The sequence below is a fragment of the Dicentrarchus labrax genome, unplaced genomic scaffold (assembly GCF_905237075.1).
Source record: "Dicentrarchus labrax unplaced genomic scaffold, dlabrax2021, whole genome shotgun sequence".
Classification (NCBI taxonomy): domain Eukaryota; kingdom Metazoa; phylum Chordata; class Actinopteri; family Moronidae; genus Dicentrarchus; species Dicentrarchus labrax.
This window is the reverse complement of record NW_026136714.1, coordinates 11428808-11446404: the sequence shown is the minus strand read 5'-3', so window position 1 is coordinate 11446404 and position 17597 is coordinate 11428808. Positions and strand designations below refer to the sequence as shown.

General features: G+C 39.6%; 1 protein-coding gene across 6 annotated transcripts in view; it reads right to left on the bottom strand.

Moving 5' to 3' along the window:
* grid2 (glutamate receptor, ionotropic, delta 2) overlaps nt 1-17597 on the bottom strand; it is a 463092-nt gene that overhangs the window by 110809 nt on the left and 334686 nt on the right. For all 6 annotated transcript variants that reach the window (XR_007887378.1, XR_007887379.1, XM_051421450.1 and 3 more), the window contains exon 9: nt 257-358. Coding sequence is in view for 4 of the 6 variants with exons in the window: in XM_051421450.1 (XP_051277410.1) it covers nt 257-358 (102 nt within the window). In the remaining 2 variants the exon portion in view is untranslated. The remainder of the gene's footprint in view (nt 1-256; nt 359-17597) is intronic.

Below are 17597 nucleotides of genomic sequence, written 5' to 3'. Positions count from 1 at the left end.
CCTCTCTTCATCTATTCTCCACAGAGACAGTTGAATGACGGGCGGAAAACTAGACAAAAGGACAGATTTACAATAGAGCAAAAGGTTTAAGTCTGACATGCCAGCGCTAGTCACAATAGTCCGTCTTTGATTCTTCTGGGTGAACTGCAGGATCATTTTCAAACAGGAAACACTAAAACAGGTCTTTTTTTTATGTATGGTCAATTGGAAATCACAGGATAATAAAAAAAAAAACACAGAGGTCAGCTTTACTCACCAGAACAGTGACAACTCGAAGCACCACACCCCTCATGTTATTTTCCAATTTCCTGTCTGTCAGCGTGCCGTTCAAGCCGTGGACTGGGTCCCACGTTGCCAGCTGAAATGTGCACACACACAAACACACAATAAGTTAGATTAGCAGACATCGTGGACACCAGGTTGGGTATGTCGAGCGATAGGCTGTAGAGAGGAAAAGAGCCAAGTACATGCACAAAATTTAAAAACAATAAAAGCGCATGACTGATTTAACATTAGCATGTTTGCTATAAAAAGTCAGAACAGAAGAAAGATGTTAAGACACACACAACTGAAGTGTTAAAGGATATTTACATCACGTCCCACTTTTGTACTGTATATGTATGTCAAATTATCTGCAATTTATAAAGGTTTATCCCTGGTTAACTATGTACTGTGCCTGTGAAAAGGATGGTGATTTAATTTAATTCAGAGTGCTTTATAAATATAACCCAGACTTGTATGTCTATCAAATTGCATCATAAACTTCCAGTCTATTCCCCCAGACCACATTATTTAAGTCCCTAACCATATTTTCTTAATCTATGTGCTGCCCTCTGCTTTCAATAAAATATTGTTTTTTAGCTTCAAAGATCAAACTAGCCTGCTTTTTCTGTAGAGAGAGAGGCTGTAGGAAAAAAAGAAGTGATTTAGCTGTCTGCTATCCAGAGACAAACCCACACAACCACACACTCCTACTGTGATACACACAAAATTGCACGGCATGATTTGTGCTTAGAAGAAAACACAAACACACCAGAGAAGCAGAGGGCATACTGCAGAGGGAAATATGGGATAATCCATTTTTCTAAAGCCTGAAGTTACTGTTGAATGTGCGATTCTCTGCCAATTCTGATCAATTCCCTTTTGGGACCATTACTTACAATAAAGCTTAGCTAAACTGGTTTCTTTTTTACACCCTGCCATTTAGTTAACATTTCATATCCTGTTTGAAATATTGTTGACGGAATAAAAGACGACAGTTAAACTCCTATGGTAGGATTACTTTCCCTTGCGGTGTCAAGAGCAGGTTTTTCCATTAGAAGCCTGTTGTCAACTACTGTACAACAGTATGATGACAGTACTGAAGGCAGCTGGGAAAGAGTAACAACTTAATTGCCTTTCCCCCATTTACACATTCATAGAAATTTGGTGTTTAATTAAACATCCTATAAACCCATGGCAGACCCTTACAGGTGTTTATACACAGATTAGCCATTACATTATGACCACTGACAGGTGAAATTAAATGAAAATGAAATGACAGGGGGGGTATATGTGTTAGAAGCAAAATGTGAAAAATGAGAGTGAGAATTTAAGCAAGCTTTGACAAGGGCCAAATTGGCTAGACGACTGGGTCAGAGCATCTCCAAAACTGCAGCTCTTGTGGGGTGTTCCCGGTCTGCAGTGGTCAGTACCTATCAAAATTGGTCCAAGGCTCATTGTTGCACGTGGGGAGCGAAGGCTGACCCGGGGAGCTCTGGTAGTCATAATGTTCTGTCTGATCGGTGTATTTATTTTGCCTTATTATACCTCTTCTCAGGCCTGTGTGGATGTGCTTGATTGACATATTACTAACTGTCCTGTTGCACCAAATTTGGTAGCCTCTCGTAATTGAGCACTGACAAACTTCAACTTGAGCTAAAGTTTAATCAAAACATCAGTGTAGATGTTCAGGGCCTTTAAAAAGCTATGTTCTGGGCAGGGTATTATTTCCATTTTAATCCTCTTCCTGCAGAGCTTTGGTCCACTCACACAGGGGTTTTCACTTATTTGACCGAGTAGGCATGCACAGACTGGCTGACATCTCTCTGACTCTTTTAGCTTTTTTTGCACCTACTCTCCAGTATATCCTTATATTCCTTATTATGTATTATTCTAATCATCATTAAAACATTGCTGTGATTTCAAAGACACTGCTTTTCTATCTGCATTTATGTAACACCCACAGACACGGCCAGGTAGTATTTCTGACATATTATCCTTGTTTCAGCCTGGAGGGGGAGATGTGGAGCTAGAATTTGAGTCTGACCTCCCTTCTACACACACAAAATCTGTATCCTCTCTTTTTGTTCTTTCTTAATTGGATAGAAAACAGATGCATTTGTAATCTTGTGTTTCTCAGAAGATGAGTCCACTAACCTTTATTTTATAACACAGAAAAACCACTGCTGTCCTAATGTCAATATAGCCCTTGATCAGTGTGTCCAGCCTTCTCTCTCTCTCTCTCTCTCTCTCTCTCTCTCTCTCTCTCTCTCTCTCTCTCTCTCTCTCTCTCTCTCTCTCTCTCTCTCTCTCCCCCTCTCCCTCCCTCTCCCTCTCAGTTTTCTGAGTGTTGGTGTGCCGACAGTCGTAAACTTACAAATATGATAAAGGGGGTGGATGTAAAGTGAGAAACATATTAAGGACACACAAACAAGAGACAGAGACATTAAAAGGCAAGAGATAACATGAACAGCTTTAAGGAAGAGAGGAAAAGAGAGACAGGGAGAGATAGGGATAACAGAACAGACAAACAAGATACTGATACATGGTGAGCAGCGATGATGAAAGACACTGTAAAGGGTGAATTTACAGCACAGCAGCTGTCTAAGTGCTGGTAAAACGTGAGTGTGTATAATCAATATAACATTAGGGGTGCAGCCACCAAGAGAGGCCAATAGTACAGGGAGGCTTCAAATTCATACTCATACACCTGCAGGAAAGAAATTCTACTGTGTATGCACACAAACTCAACAAACACCTGTAGGAACAGAAACAGTAACAGTATTTTAGAGACTTTTGATCAGCATCGAGCGTCTACTACTAGGTTAACAGGTTAAATTACATTAAAAAAACGGTGTGGATCTCAACACTGGAACACTGTTGATTTTCATAATTATACTGTGATATAAGCTTACCAGAAACAAATAAACAAAAGAGTACATTAGCAAAGAGGCCCACACTCACACACAATCACAAACACACATGCACACAGGCACACAAAAACAAGCCACACATGCAGGGGCATGAGTGCAACACATGCACACATACATTATGCCTGTGTTGTCTCTTGTCTGTCCTTCAGTAACAAGCAAGTGACAAACGTGATATGAACACTAAGGTTGGCACACTAAAAGAATGTAGATTTGCAAAAGATACTTTGAGGGAATGCTTGCCTCTTTTCCAGCACCTGTTGTACACACAGAATAAGTCCAATACAACAAACTACATTAGAATTACCACCTTGCGGTTGTATTCCTCTTCTACACAAGTTGCAGTTTAAATTCATGTCTGTCCAGACTCAAATATGTAAATAAGACTTTAAAGGAATTGAATGAAAGGTATTAAGAATATTTTTTCGCATTATGGAATTTAACACTATGAATTTACTGTATAATTTCCAGCTAGACATGCAGTCTTCACTACTATTTTTTACAGAAGACTAACAGAGGGCGCTTGTACAAGAGGAATAGACGGCCCCCTGTCCTTGTTGTCTTTGATGAAGAATTGAAAAGCACGGACTCATAAAAGTACCTTGGAATCTAAATCAATAAAAAACTGGACTGGAATGACAACACTGTTACATATCAGTTTAGTTTTGTGACAGAGAAACAGTAGTGAAACCAGACTTCTTGAGTGGGATCAGGGGAAGTGTAGATAAATAAGGCATGACAAACGCAAATTGAAATTGTGTTGTAGAGCAGTGTGTGCTCCCCTATCAGCCTATTCAGCTGTTTATTTCTTGAAATCTTGACCCGGTCTTTTGATAGTGGGGATTATTTGTGGCAAAGCCCTTAGGAAAAAGTAAAAACAGTCAAATATCCAGTAAGTAAGTGAACCTCAGCAAACACACCTGCGACAGCCCATTGTATCTCAGGCTTGTACTGAGCTGTTTAGCTGTATGGCACTGAGCCCCAACCCTTATATTTAAAGTCAGTGTACTGTACTCTGATAAGATGTGCAGATAATGAGTCAAAAACAGTGTTTAATAGTGTTTTCTGTACTGAGTCTGAAAGACAACTATTAACATAGCCTTCTGCCATTTCACCCTTAAGCAAGGCACTTAATATTGATTCCCCTGGACTGTGTTAATAAAACAAGTGTTCCTATAAAAGACTACTTTGAAAACTCTGTCAGCCACTAATGCCTGTTGCTCCGGCAATAATATATATATATATATATATATATATATATATATATATATAATAAATCTGTTTTTGGCCTCAGTGTTTGAAGTTGAGACTGCACTTTTGAGACTGCGATTGTGAAAAGAGAATAAGATGAATAATAAAGAAGATTCGACAATGAACATCCTGCAATGGCCTGTGATGAAGGGAGGTTGCAGTGCATTTCCCACAGCGTTAAACATAAGTCACTAAGTTGAGGAGACACACATTAATCAACATAGTCAAGCACTACAGTAATCACAGGGGCTATCAATCAGGGGCAGGCCGGCTTTGTTTGCAGCTGTATAGCAAACGCTTGTGACGACACTCAGTCATTTACAGACAGACAGGCACAAACACAAACTAATGCACACACATTATGCATTACAGGCACAAATAATTTGATTCTCCCACTCTCAATATGGATTGACCATGATACATTGGGGGTTTTGAATGGTATGACTTAATGATGACTAAACAACACTTTGCAAGCAACTGAGATTTGCTTTATTGTTAAGCCCAGTTTCTGAAGGTGGAGAAAGGTACGTGTTGAGATTGTTTTCCAAAATGCTCTTTGTAAACATCCGCTCTATGTGGTGAAGAGCATTTTCGTAGTTCAACTGTGCATGTAGCACACAGATCATTTTAAAGGGCAATTTGGGATTATTCCTCTTTATTTACACTATCAATTCTTAAGTAATTACTTAAAGAGCACTTTAATGTCTAATTCTTTGTCAGTGTTGTGTTATGCTTTTATTTGAAATGTGGCTGCATTTGTGTATCTCTACAATGAATGTGGTGAATAAAATGTTAATACTGATAGGAATGATGGTCTGAGGAGGGTGTGTGTGTGTATATATATATATATATATATATATATATATATATATATATATATATAGACACTTGGAGTCAGCAGCCATATTACAAGCAATTTTCTTTCAGAATTTTGATAAATTATCTCTTCACTGAATGTTTCTCTTGGATGTCGGCTTTACTGAACCCATTCATCCTTCTCAGAAAATATTACCTTTATATTCATTATAGGCTACTGTGAGTTGTGCAGAGAACTGTCAACGTTGCTGTAATTTCTTGGTCACCACTAGATGTTAATAAAAGCTAAATCCTTTAATTCCCTCTCACATATTTATCTCATATTCTTCCATTTCATAGACCAACATGCAAACATAAATAAATGAGGGAGAGGAACGAAAGGCGCAGAGAGAGAAGTAAGTCAAAATGAAATTAAATAACCTCTCTGCAATATCACAACAATGTGATATTGTATAATATGGCTATGCTACATTTTCTGAATATCAATATTCCCACTGTATATTTATATTGTTTTAGCTTTTATATCAGAGAGTGTGAAGACAGCCTTGCGTGTGTGTGTGTGTGTGTGTGTGTGTGTGTGTGTGTGTGTGTGTGTGTGTGGAGACATGTGAGTCCGGAGCTAAAATGGCAGCTAGCAGAGTGGCCCACTGCCTCTGCTTATCTCCACAGCTCCAGATAAGGGCTCATTTCCCCCCGACAGTACGAAATAAATGTGCATTTGTTGGTGTGTGTGTGTGTGTGCGCGCATGTTAAGTGAATGACCCACTGTGCTTAGACCGTTACCATGTCGACTCAGGCTTCAAAACACTGCCATTAGCATCCCACAATACTTTCCTTCCTATTAATCTAGAACTAACTCTATTTTCCTTTCTTTACCTCCCTCTGTTGCTCATTTACAGCTCTCTGTTCAGTCTTTCTTTTCACAAATGAGTTCCTTTTCACTGTTTCTGTAACTCCCTATAGTCTCTCACCTTACCATTAGTGTCTTTGCAACAAAATTAGCTCATTTAGATCAGATTGACACACATTCTCCTGAGCGCATGCACCTATTACACATACAAATAGGCGCCTAACTTTACACCTACACCGTGGCCAGTCAGATTAAACATGTTGTAAGTTATTCTACAGCTAACTCGCTAGGTAGCTACCATTAGCACGCCTTTGACTTCACTCATAATTGAGTCAAAATTGAGGTTTGCTGTTTATTATTTATATTGTACTACCCCTTTATATAGTACTACCCACCCTACACAATTGTAAGCTTGTTGTAAACTAACACAAACTAACTCAACCAAACCACCACAGACCTATGAATTCTAGCATGGTGTCCTGCAGTTTTGCTACGCTAGCTTACTCGCCTTACCTCAAACATAGGTTGTGTCTCACAACCAGACAACGCTGGAAAACACTTTGAGCTCAAGCTTGTAAAGTGCTTTGCAAATGAAATTATTATTGTTACTATTGTTATTAAGCTATAAATTGTCTCCTGCTGGGTTTTGACGTGCCAATCTTTTGTGTTGATAGCCTCTATATTAAAATAATCAAACTGCTACCATAAACTGAAAGCTTTCAAAAGATTTGAAAATTCCTATCAAAGTCTAAGAGTGCAATGTTTAATAGAATATAAAACTCACTTATAAACAGTTGTGGTGATTAATACAATTCAGTGGGAAGAAAAACCCCACAACTCTCCAAAGCTTAAACTCGATGAATATTAATGTCTGTAAAGCCATCAAGAAATACATTTGGACATTAAAATGTTTTTACTATCATCATTTGTGTTCCTTTTTTGGAGTCATTAGAATCATCACAACTAATGTGTTGGCAATAAACTGAAAAACAATAGTGCATGTAGCATTGGTAAATTGTAGCTTTAATGTTTTATGTGGTTCTCAGGGGGAATCAATGTTGCATCTGTAAGAACAAACAGATATTAAAGCAAACAATATGATAAAAATAAGTGTTGATTTATTCATATCACTCACTAGAAGCAGATGTTGTCATTTTCACAAGTGATAAGTGAGATTTTCTCACAGCAGGGAATTATGTTTGTCATCACAGCTTTATGCTAGTTCACATTGTTTCCTCTAGTCATTTGTTTTCATTAACTTTTTTTTTTTGTGCAAACTTTGCAGCTAGGATCCATGTTTATTTTTTCCTTCGGGTTAGTCTGGGAATGTAACAATTCCAGTGGCGATTATTTGTACGCATGTGTTTTGTAGATATAAAACACCTGCTTTTAAATAGTGTTCTTAATTAAGCAAAAGAGTCAATAATGCTATTTGTCTTGGTGAATAGAAGGGGAAAAAAATTATGGAGAGATTGTGACAAAAATTATGAGCTCAATAAAGTTTGAAACACACACACACACATTGACCAGTGTGTTTATTTCAGCATCGTTAGGCCATGGTGACCTGACCAGCAGCCTTTAATACTGCAAAAAGGTGATATACTTTAGTCACCTTCCCACCTCCACCATCATCGTGACCAACTAACACTTACTAACACACACACGCACACACACACACACACACACACACACACACACACACACACACATACAAAAACACAAACGGACCTCGGGCACTTCAAGGGATGTGTAACCACACACATTTAAAAGTAATTGGACCATCGACCGGTGCTGTGTGGGGGCCAGCGGAGTCATTTACTGTTACAACAAACCCTTTCACTCTACAGAACTCACCCACCCATCCTACACACACACTTACATGAACACAAACCACACATATACAGTACGGACAGACAATCCTCTAGTCTAAATGCCATATCACTTAGGATTATTTTGAGGCTTCATGCATCTCTCACTTTCTCTCCCTGTGGCAAACGCATCAAAGCACACTGTGCAACAAAGTGTGGCTTTTGGTTTGATTGTTACATATATGACTTGTAGCGATTCAAAACGCAATCGATAGCAGGTGACATTTTGAAGCAACAGAGATGGAAACAGTGTATACAGCACAGACAGAGTTCGGCAGCTGCGACAAAATCAATATGCAGAGGAAGTTGTAAGAAGTAAAACTATCAGAAAAGTATGAATAAATGTCAAAAATCTGTCCCACAATGCCTAAAATTACTACTGGTAGACAAAAAAGCAACTTCCCATGAAATTGGACCAGGGCAATTGCTGTATTAGCCGCCACACTTCCTCTCACCCCACATCATCAGCTCCACCAGTAGCGAGAGAGATATGATTTTGGGCTTTCTAATGCAGTGCACTATTGAATTGTTAGTGCAGACTACTCTTATCTCCTTGTAGTTTATCTGCTTACTCTTCACCAACAGCTAGAAAAGTACAATATGATTTTTTATCCCTCCATTCATCTGTTTTCTCTGTGCTAACCTTGTTCCATCTGCCAAACACTGGTGTGTCGCTTCCAGCTTCACAACACTCCTTCTGTCGTCTCTGCCAAACACTCATATATCTGCCGTTGCAGTAAAGAGACAGTAGCCAGGCACGGACACAGACAAGCTGCTGAGCAGTTTCACCGCTCCTGTCTCCAACTCTCTCCTCCAGTGTCCCCCCCCAACCCCCTCTTTCTCCCCTGCTGATGAGTAACATGTGTGCCGGTGCTGTCTCCAAACAGCTTGCACACCAAGCCTTCCTTCTGTCCTCTCCTCTCTTTTTCCTTTCCTTCAATCCCTCTTCCAATATTTTACAGCCCACAAACCCTTTCTCTATCTTCCCCTCTGTGTCTCTACCCTGTCCCTCTCTCTGTCTCCATCTTCTAACAGAGAAGGGACAGCTTGTTGCAGCAAGCAGTCCATGCTGCACTAGTATCAGTGCTCTGCACCACTGACTGCCTAATCTCAGCCTTATAGTGTGTCTGCTCATCCGTCCTGCTCACTCAGAGAAAAGTAGTTCCCTAAAAAGTGTATTCTATTCTATTCTGCTGTTTGAATGTGTCCACACGCTGGTCTCCATCTCCACATCTGTGTTTCAAATATTTGCACAAATGCCATTCTCTTAATTTCTGCCCTTGTTTCATTTGATAGCTTTTGTTATAAATAGTTGGTATGATGAAATTATAAAAGAACAATGTCCTATTACGATCATTATGTCTTTGATAATGGGACCTCAACCTGCAAAGCAATTATATTTTAAAAAGCCACTTAGGCAAACTTCTGCCCAGCTGCCTACTTCCAATAGAATTGGATTTCAGAAAAACAATTACTACAGCAAAATAAATATTGCTGGCAAATTACTGATAAACTGTGTAATATGTAAGCTAATAATTTAAATGGAAACATTGTCCTTTAGACAGAGCTTTTTTTTAAAAAAATTCCCAACAGGTTTGCATTATCTCCTCTATGTTTAGGAGAAAATTTACTTTGCAATTTTAGAAATATTTTTAAAACAGAAGAGCTGTTGGTGGGAGCCCAGACTGTCTCTTTCTCCCACATACATTTTTGAAAATAGACAAACTGTTTAAGCCATTGAACAACTTTAGTTAATGGTAGGGTTATATTTAGCAGTATAGCTAAATAAAAATAGGTAAATGTGAGATAGAGATTAAAATTTTTGAAATCATAGATATCTTGGTACGGGTTTAGAATCAAACACAGGTACTAAAAGCACCCAGTAACCTCACAAACTATGATACATTTATTTTCCAACACTACACTATTGTCATGTCAGTCTACCAGCTCATTTCACAAACCTTCAGAGGACTGGCCTCATATTTGTGCACTCAGAGCACACACTGTATGTTTCAAAACTGAATGTGCATTAGCACTGCTGTAGGTTGACAATAGCTTTGGGTACCTTTCATTTTAATTCTGGACAGTTTTTGCCTCTAGAAAATCAGTCCATCCAATTACTGTCATTCAATCATTTCATTCCCTTTGGGGGAGCTCTACAAGGTAACATCAAATGGAATAATGGATTTAACATTGCTCTCATAGGCCTTACTTTATTTGCATTGTGTATACACAGATCAGCCATAACATTATGATCACTGACAGGTGAAGTGAATAACACTTACTATCTTGTTATCATGGCACCTGTCAGTGGGTGGGATATATTAGGCAGCAAGTGAACATTTTGTCCTCAAAGTTGATGTGTTAGAAGCAGGAAAATGGGCAGTGTGAGGATCTGAGTGACTTTGGGGCCAAATTGTGATGGCTAGAGTATCAGAGCATCTCCAAAACTGCAGCTCTTGTGGAGTGTTCCCGGTCTGCAGAGGTCAGTACCTATCAAAAGTGGTCCAAGGAAGGAAAAGAGATGAACCGGCGACAGGGTCATGGGTGGCCAAGGCCACTGCATTGAGATGTTGTACGTATTTTCATTTTGTTTTGTGTACTTAGCACCCTGACAACCACAAATTAACAGCTGGTGGCACAACAGCATTTGTTAAGTTGACACAATATACCAAATCTGTCCTTCCTGCCTGTAGACGTATATTCTTTGCTTCTTTATCTGCTTATTACATTAAATTATTGTCAGAGAGCAGGAGAAAGAGACTTGAGATGTTCTCCCTTTGCCTCTGCACATCTAGTTGACACAGCACTTGTCGCCAGGATCTATAAAAAAATGCTGGACTTGCAAGACGGGTCCACTCACTATAGCTCACCAAAAGATTTATGGCACCTACCTTGTGCCCTATAATGTTTTATGATGAACCATTAGAATCAATGATTCTTCTGACTCCCCCTCACTAGTTGAAGATAGGGTATTCAGTACATTCATCCACTGTACTCTTTGACTGTAAATTAAATCTGCATACTTTTGGTGAGAGAGAGAGAGAGAGAGAGAGAGAGAGAGAGAGAGATGAAAATTCAAATGGTATGTGAGCTGTGTATGAGGGATGTGGGAACAGCCTGTACGTAAAGCACATTCTTGGTACAGAAGGATTTTGTGAAATGAATGTCTGTCTGATTTTCATTTACAATTAACACTGTCACTGTATAACAAAAATGCAGGGCATTAGAGGAAAAGACTCAATGAAAGAACAGATTCAGCTTCCCTTTGAGGATACGTTTTACAAATAACTTTGAAAGGTACAGTTTGTAACATTTAGGAGAATAGCAGAAATGGAATATAATATTCATATAGAACCATAGCAGGTTCTATTCAGGTCCTCTATGTTGAACTGCCATGTTTCCACAGTAGTCCACAATGGAAAAACCAAACGCAAGGTCTAGATAGGGCCTTTAGCATTTTTCTCAAGTTTTGTAGCCACCACAGTTTCCTCTACACCCTTACAATGGGAGGGTAAGGCAAGTGGGTTGTAATCTTCAACTGCACCACTAGACGGCACTGACCTTTGGTGTTGTCCATTATATGGTGTAGCTATGTGTGATATACTGTGGTGTTTTAGGAATATGAATTTCTTATCTTACACCAAGAAATCCTTGCAGTCATATTTAGATTGCAGGGTTTTGGTTGTGGAAGAGAGGCAGCATACAAATGTCCTAAAGTCCTTAGGTTAAAGGTTTGAATAGGGACTTTTGTGAATAACTAAGTTGCATTTCCCTATATGTACTGTAGAGGTGAGCATATGGGAGCAGTAAGAGTGGAAAAGGAGGAAAAAACAAACACAAAAGAACTGAGTGAGAGCTGGAGTATACTGACGGTAGATGATCTGTTCAGGACCTGAAGTAATAAACTGCACATTTGGTTCTGCCAGATCACTCATATGCTTTCATTCTCTCTCCCTCTCTCTCTCTCTCTCTCTCACACACAAACACAGTCTCATACACACACACAGCAGTCTATACAAACTGATCATTACAATAGCGACAACAACAAGCTCTGTTCTGATTTCCCAGATGAGCTGCAAGCTGTTTTATTGCTTGCTTGAATTGTTGGGAAGATGTGTATGTGCATAGGTGTGCACGTGTGTGTGTGAGAGAGAGTTAGATAGTGTTTTGGTGTGTGTGTACATACAATTCTAACTTTCTGCTTTAACATGCTTTTAAATAGCAAACTTCAAATGATTAAATTACTAAATAATTAAACCGCATTATCATTTAATATATTGTCTGTCTGCTTTTAATTGAATGAGAATACAATGTTTTATTTATATTGCCTCAATGGAGTTCGTAGAACATCTCTTCCAAATCAATTAACCTCTGTGTTTGAGATATGTTTGGCAAATGAGAATACATTTGTTTGTGTAAAACTAAGCTATGTAAAAGAGTTCCATGGGTATCTTATCAGAAAGAAATGCATTACAAATTAATGATAAGGTGTTTATGTAATTTGTGTTTATCTCTGTATGTGGTTGTTATTTTTGTCTTTTATATTCGCTTAGATGGGAACTGAGAAAACGACAGGGAGAAAGAGGCTGACAGACTCTAAATGGTGATTGGAGAGAAGACAGAAAGTATAAAGGAGACTTGTGGGGGAAAATGGGCAAAGTCATTTAAAAAAAAGATGTTCTCTGTCACTGCTTTCACTCTCCCCATAGGAAAATGAGAGGAGAGATGTCAGACAGTACAGTGTACAGATGAGGAGTCTGATGGAAGACTGCTGAAAGGTTGAGGATCCAGGGGGGAATACAAGTTTGACCTGATGGGGGTTACCTGCAAAGTTCTTCAACAATGTTAATGGGAGGAAAAGTTTTCAACTTTTTTGTCTGTTGTCTCTTTCAATTTCTGTCACCCTCCTCCATTCATCTGTCTGGTGTAGGCAGGCATATTAGGTCTCTCTCTTTTCCTCTTTGCCATCACACTCTGGGATACATACATTGCTAACTCACTATACTGTGGTAGTGTGTATAAAATATCTACACCTGTGGCTTGGTAAGTGCTCTGGTTATATGTGCTTAGTAAGACTTCACACACACACACGTATAAGTGCACATGAAAAATCATGCAGGCAGAGAATGTGTGTGACTGAAAATGCAAACCTACTTATATACCCGACCGCACACACACATGCACACACACAAAATGCATGTGTAGATGAAGAAGTAAATCCATAGGGACAGTTGAGTGGAGTTGAGCACAGCAGGAATAAACTAAAGTCATTAAATACCACTGAGTTATAAATAATAAATGCTCATATATGTGGGGTTACAAATTATACATGGACAAATACGGCGAGATATCATGATGGAATGAATGTAAAGTACAAATTAGATGTATGGTTTTAAACCATCAGAGAGACGACATCCACAACATGATTTTAGTTTTGTCCACAGAACCTTTTTCAGTCAAATTTGTGAGGGTGCTATCTGAAAAAGTTACCTACATTCAGACGACCCATCTGCCAACATGGACAGGCTTTCATTCAGCCTACCACATGATTTATGTAAAATCTTCAGAAAAAGTAGAGCATCTACCTGGATCATCACTAAAACTTTGTGAAGCACTATCTTAGAAAAGCAGAGAGCCATAATTCTACCAAAACCTCTTTTGCAGGTTCTACATAAAGCTCACTGACAAACCTTAAGGTAGATGGATTTCAGTTTTATAAGTGTTGCACCAGGCCAGGCTTACTGTGTTAATGTCTTCTTCTGCCTCTTCTTTTTCAACCTCTTTTTTCTTATTGTCACTACACCAGATGATTGTATATTGGAAAGGTGCTTCAAAAAGCATGTCACAGCATGGAGAATGAATAAAAAACACAAATTAATAACCCCCACTGTTGTTTTAGCTTCAGACAGACTTATTTTATTGGTGAAATAAAATACACACAGTCCAGCAAATACCATGGGATATGGGTATGCTGGTAAAATATTGGTACAAAAATTGTACACATGCATGGAAAATCAGTATATGAGTATATGATTGATATGAAATGTCTCATTAGCAAAACACTTTCATTTGCTTATAACAGGAAAATTGCAATCATCCATCACAACATTCACATCAATGGCAAATTCAACAATGCAATTCTAATTACTTGGTCGATTTTCTACAATCAAATTACAGTTAATTGCCATTAATAATCCCTGTGATCTACTATTTTATTACTTCTTCACTTGCAAGCTAATATTGTGCAGCTATGCCTCCAGGAGACACACTATTCATCTTTAAGCTTCAAATTGCAGTGGATTGGCTGCATTTACTGTAACTCTATCCTAACTACCTGTTTATCATTTGATTTCTCAGTAGCCCTGCTGAGGAAGTAGGAAATGACACCTACAGTAGCAAGTCCATTTACAAAACGTCAGCTGCACTCAGATTGCTAACCAGTGTGTCAGTCAGTCTGACGGCCGGTCTGTTCATGCAGTTCAGTGGACAAGCAAGTCAGTGAGCTGGTCACTCAGTCAGTCAGTAACTGTGACTCAGATGTTACAACCTTGACAGGTCTGGTAGACAGCTGACTGCTGGACATCATGAACTGTACCTCTGAAGAAACAGACACTGACATTTTAGGTCTGCAAGTGTGTGTGTGTGTGTGTGTGTGTGTGTGTGTGTGTGTGCGCACGTGGGGACAGTTAGGGGCTGTTTTACAGCCATTCTGGCAGCAGGATACACTTGGCGCCCTTCACTTCTCAGCTGTCCAACACTCACTCTCTCTCTTGCACACACAGAAACACATTCTGTCCTGTCACCCGTCACTCTGATTCCTGCTGTGCACCGAGGGCCTGTCTTTGAGCCTGGTGTGTCCAAAAGCAGCCGTTTTGTTGCATTAACACATCTCTTGACCTTTGCCGTAAACTGACACTTCACTAGCAGGAAAAGACAACAGGCACACAGGCAAACACAGAAAGCAGAGATTGGAAAGTTGGGACAGAGACATGAACAAACAGATGGATAGATGATCAGGAAGACACAATAACAACTTTCGCAGCAGTAGACACATGCATATACATGCACTGAGGGGTGAGGATAAAAACAAGGGGCAGTCAACAAAATCTAGGTAAAAGCCACTTGCAATAGTGGTCTTAACATCATAAGGCAGATAGGAGATGATAAAGTATAACTAATGTGGTATTAAGGGATAGATTCACCTTTTCACATCAAAACAGAATTAGAATTAAATTCAAGGCACATCATGCTGTTCTCTTTGTTCTTGCCTATTCCCTGCCTTGCCTACGGCCTTCCTGCCTGGAAAAACTAATATATACTTTCAGGTGTGCTGCCCTGGGAAGGGCAACTTCTACCCATTCAGAATATCAAATGTTGATGCAGTAAAGGTTTGAAAAACACTTTCTGTGACACTGATGAAAATTTTAAATGTGAAGTAGGTGTCTTAAATAAAAAAAACCTCAAGCACCTCTACAATATGGAACACCACAGTAGATTCCAAACCCCAAACCCTGGCAAAGAAATGGTTTGACCCACCAAGCTAATTAAGAGTGTACATAAAAATGAAAGTGAAGCTTTGGCTCATCCTTAGGACCAGCAAGCAGGATTTGGTGGCATCTAGCAGTGCAGTTGCAGATTGCACCTTCCACACTACACCCTCCCTTTCTAAAATGTAAATGCTACATGGATCATGTTCACCGGGAATGTTTTGGTAATGTTGGGGAATTCATATTTTTACACTGAGCGAAATACAATGTTTTTGAAGCACAGGGAAGTCGCAGGTAAATGATAAAATTGCTATCAGTGGATACTGTATTTCAAGAGAGGATATTGTTGGGAACTTTTATGAAATCCATTGTCAGACAATGTTTTACAGACACTATATATTCAGTATGCTGTGACGTGGCAAATCACTTCAATAGAAACTTTTAATCATTTGTCATTTCAAGGGAACAGAGTTGGTTTACCTTACTCAAGGGTAACCCAGCAGGAGATGTTGAGAGAGCCCTAACAAATGTGTTATCCTTACATGTGTCCTTCACAACCCACATTGAGTGGAGGGAGGTGGCCAGCAACTGAGTGTAGTACAGGGAGGCCAGCTGGGGTAAACGGCAGAAATAATCAGCAGAGAAGTTAGGTAAACACACACGAGGAGAGGGGAGCTAATCCTCTAGCGAGTTAGCTATGGTAGCGACATGGGGAGTAAAGAGGGAGTTAAGGAACTTGAGATGGAGTAGAACGGTGATGGTGTTTGTGCACAGTAACCTTGTGTGTGTGCGCGTATTCATACTGTTTGTGTACACAGTAGGTGTATGTTCTATGTACATAAGTGTATTTTCTATCTGTAAGGTCCATGTGAGTCTGCGGCTATGTAAATATCTTGCATGTGTATGTGTAAGTAGCATGTGGGTGGGTGTGTATTCACACACTTGTGTATTTATGATCCACAGAGGCATGCAGTGCTAGGCAGACTCTGGCTGCTGTAATCCGAGGTTTACACGCTGTAATGCTGCTGAAAGCCTGCAGGCCTAGCTGGCAGAGAGAAAGAGAGGGAGAGCAAAAGAGAGAGAGAGAAGGAGGGGCATTATAGAGGAGACAAGAAGGAGTAGCTATGGGAAGGGCAGACATAAGAGACAGAAATTAGACTGATAAATGGAGGGAGAAATGTCTAGATGGAGAAAGGAGAGAGGGAGGGACAGAAAAAAATGTATAGTAAGATGGATACATGTAGCAAGATACATTGGGAGGGAGCAAGAAGCCATTTGAAGGCAAGTGAGCTTGGAGGTGGAGAAATACTATTCATATCAGTACTAATTATATTTTTTAAGTAATGGGACAACGAATGGGTACAAACCAGTGCCTGAATTGGACCAAAAAGGTGCCAGTACCTTAATTCAGCTCAACCCTAACCCCCTGAGTACCTCACCAGCATTGCTGTACACAGGTTTTTAGAAAAAGGTAGGTAGAGGTAGAAAAACTGAACTTACAGGTTTTGGGGGTACGCAACAAAGGACAATTATTTTTATGCAATTATTTCATTACTTTTACCTCTCGGAAAAGATACTAAGGTCCAGATCTGACGACGATGAACGGGTAGTCAGATGAACAAAAATAGGCCATTTCTTCAAAACACTGACAAGTTGGCAATCATACATGCTGACTTGCTGTGCATGGAAAGCTAAATACAGACTATGATAAACAAATAAAAGCTAGTGTTACCAGACCAGCAGACTGAAGAATTAAGACACAGATTTTACAGACCAGGGTGATGGCATGGATAGTCAAACACCTTCATATAATTCAGTAGGTTCTGGTGCTGAAAGGGCCTATTGCAAATTCAGAGAAGGCAGAAGAAGAGAGAGAGCAACAGAGTGAGAGAGCGAGACAGCAACAGAGTGAGAGAGCGAGGTGCAGAATGAGATGATAGGAAAGGAGATGAGAGAAGAGGAAATGAAATGAGAGAAGAGGGGTGGTGACAAGAGGTGGAAGAAGAGGGAGGGAAAGATGGATGGCATATCAAACCAATGCAAATCTGTTCCCCCTACTGTAATCACTTTAGTATGTGTACACGTACACACACACACATACGCACACACACGCACGCACACACACACACGC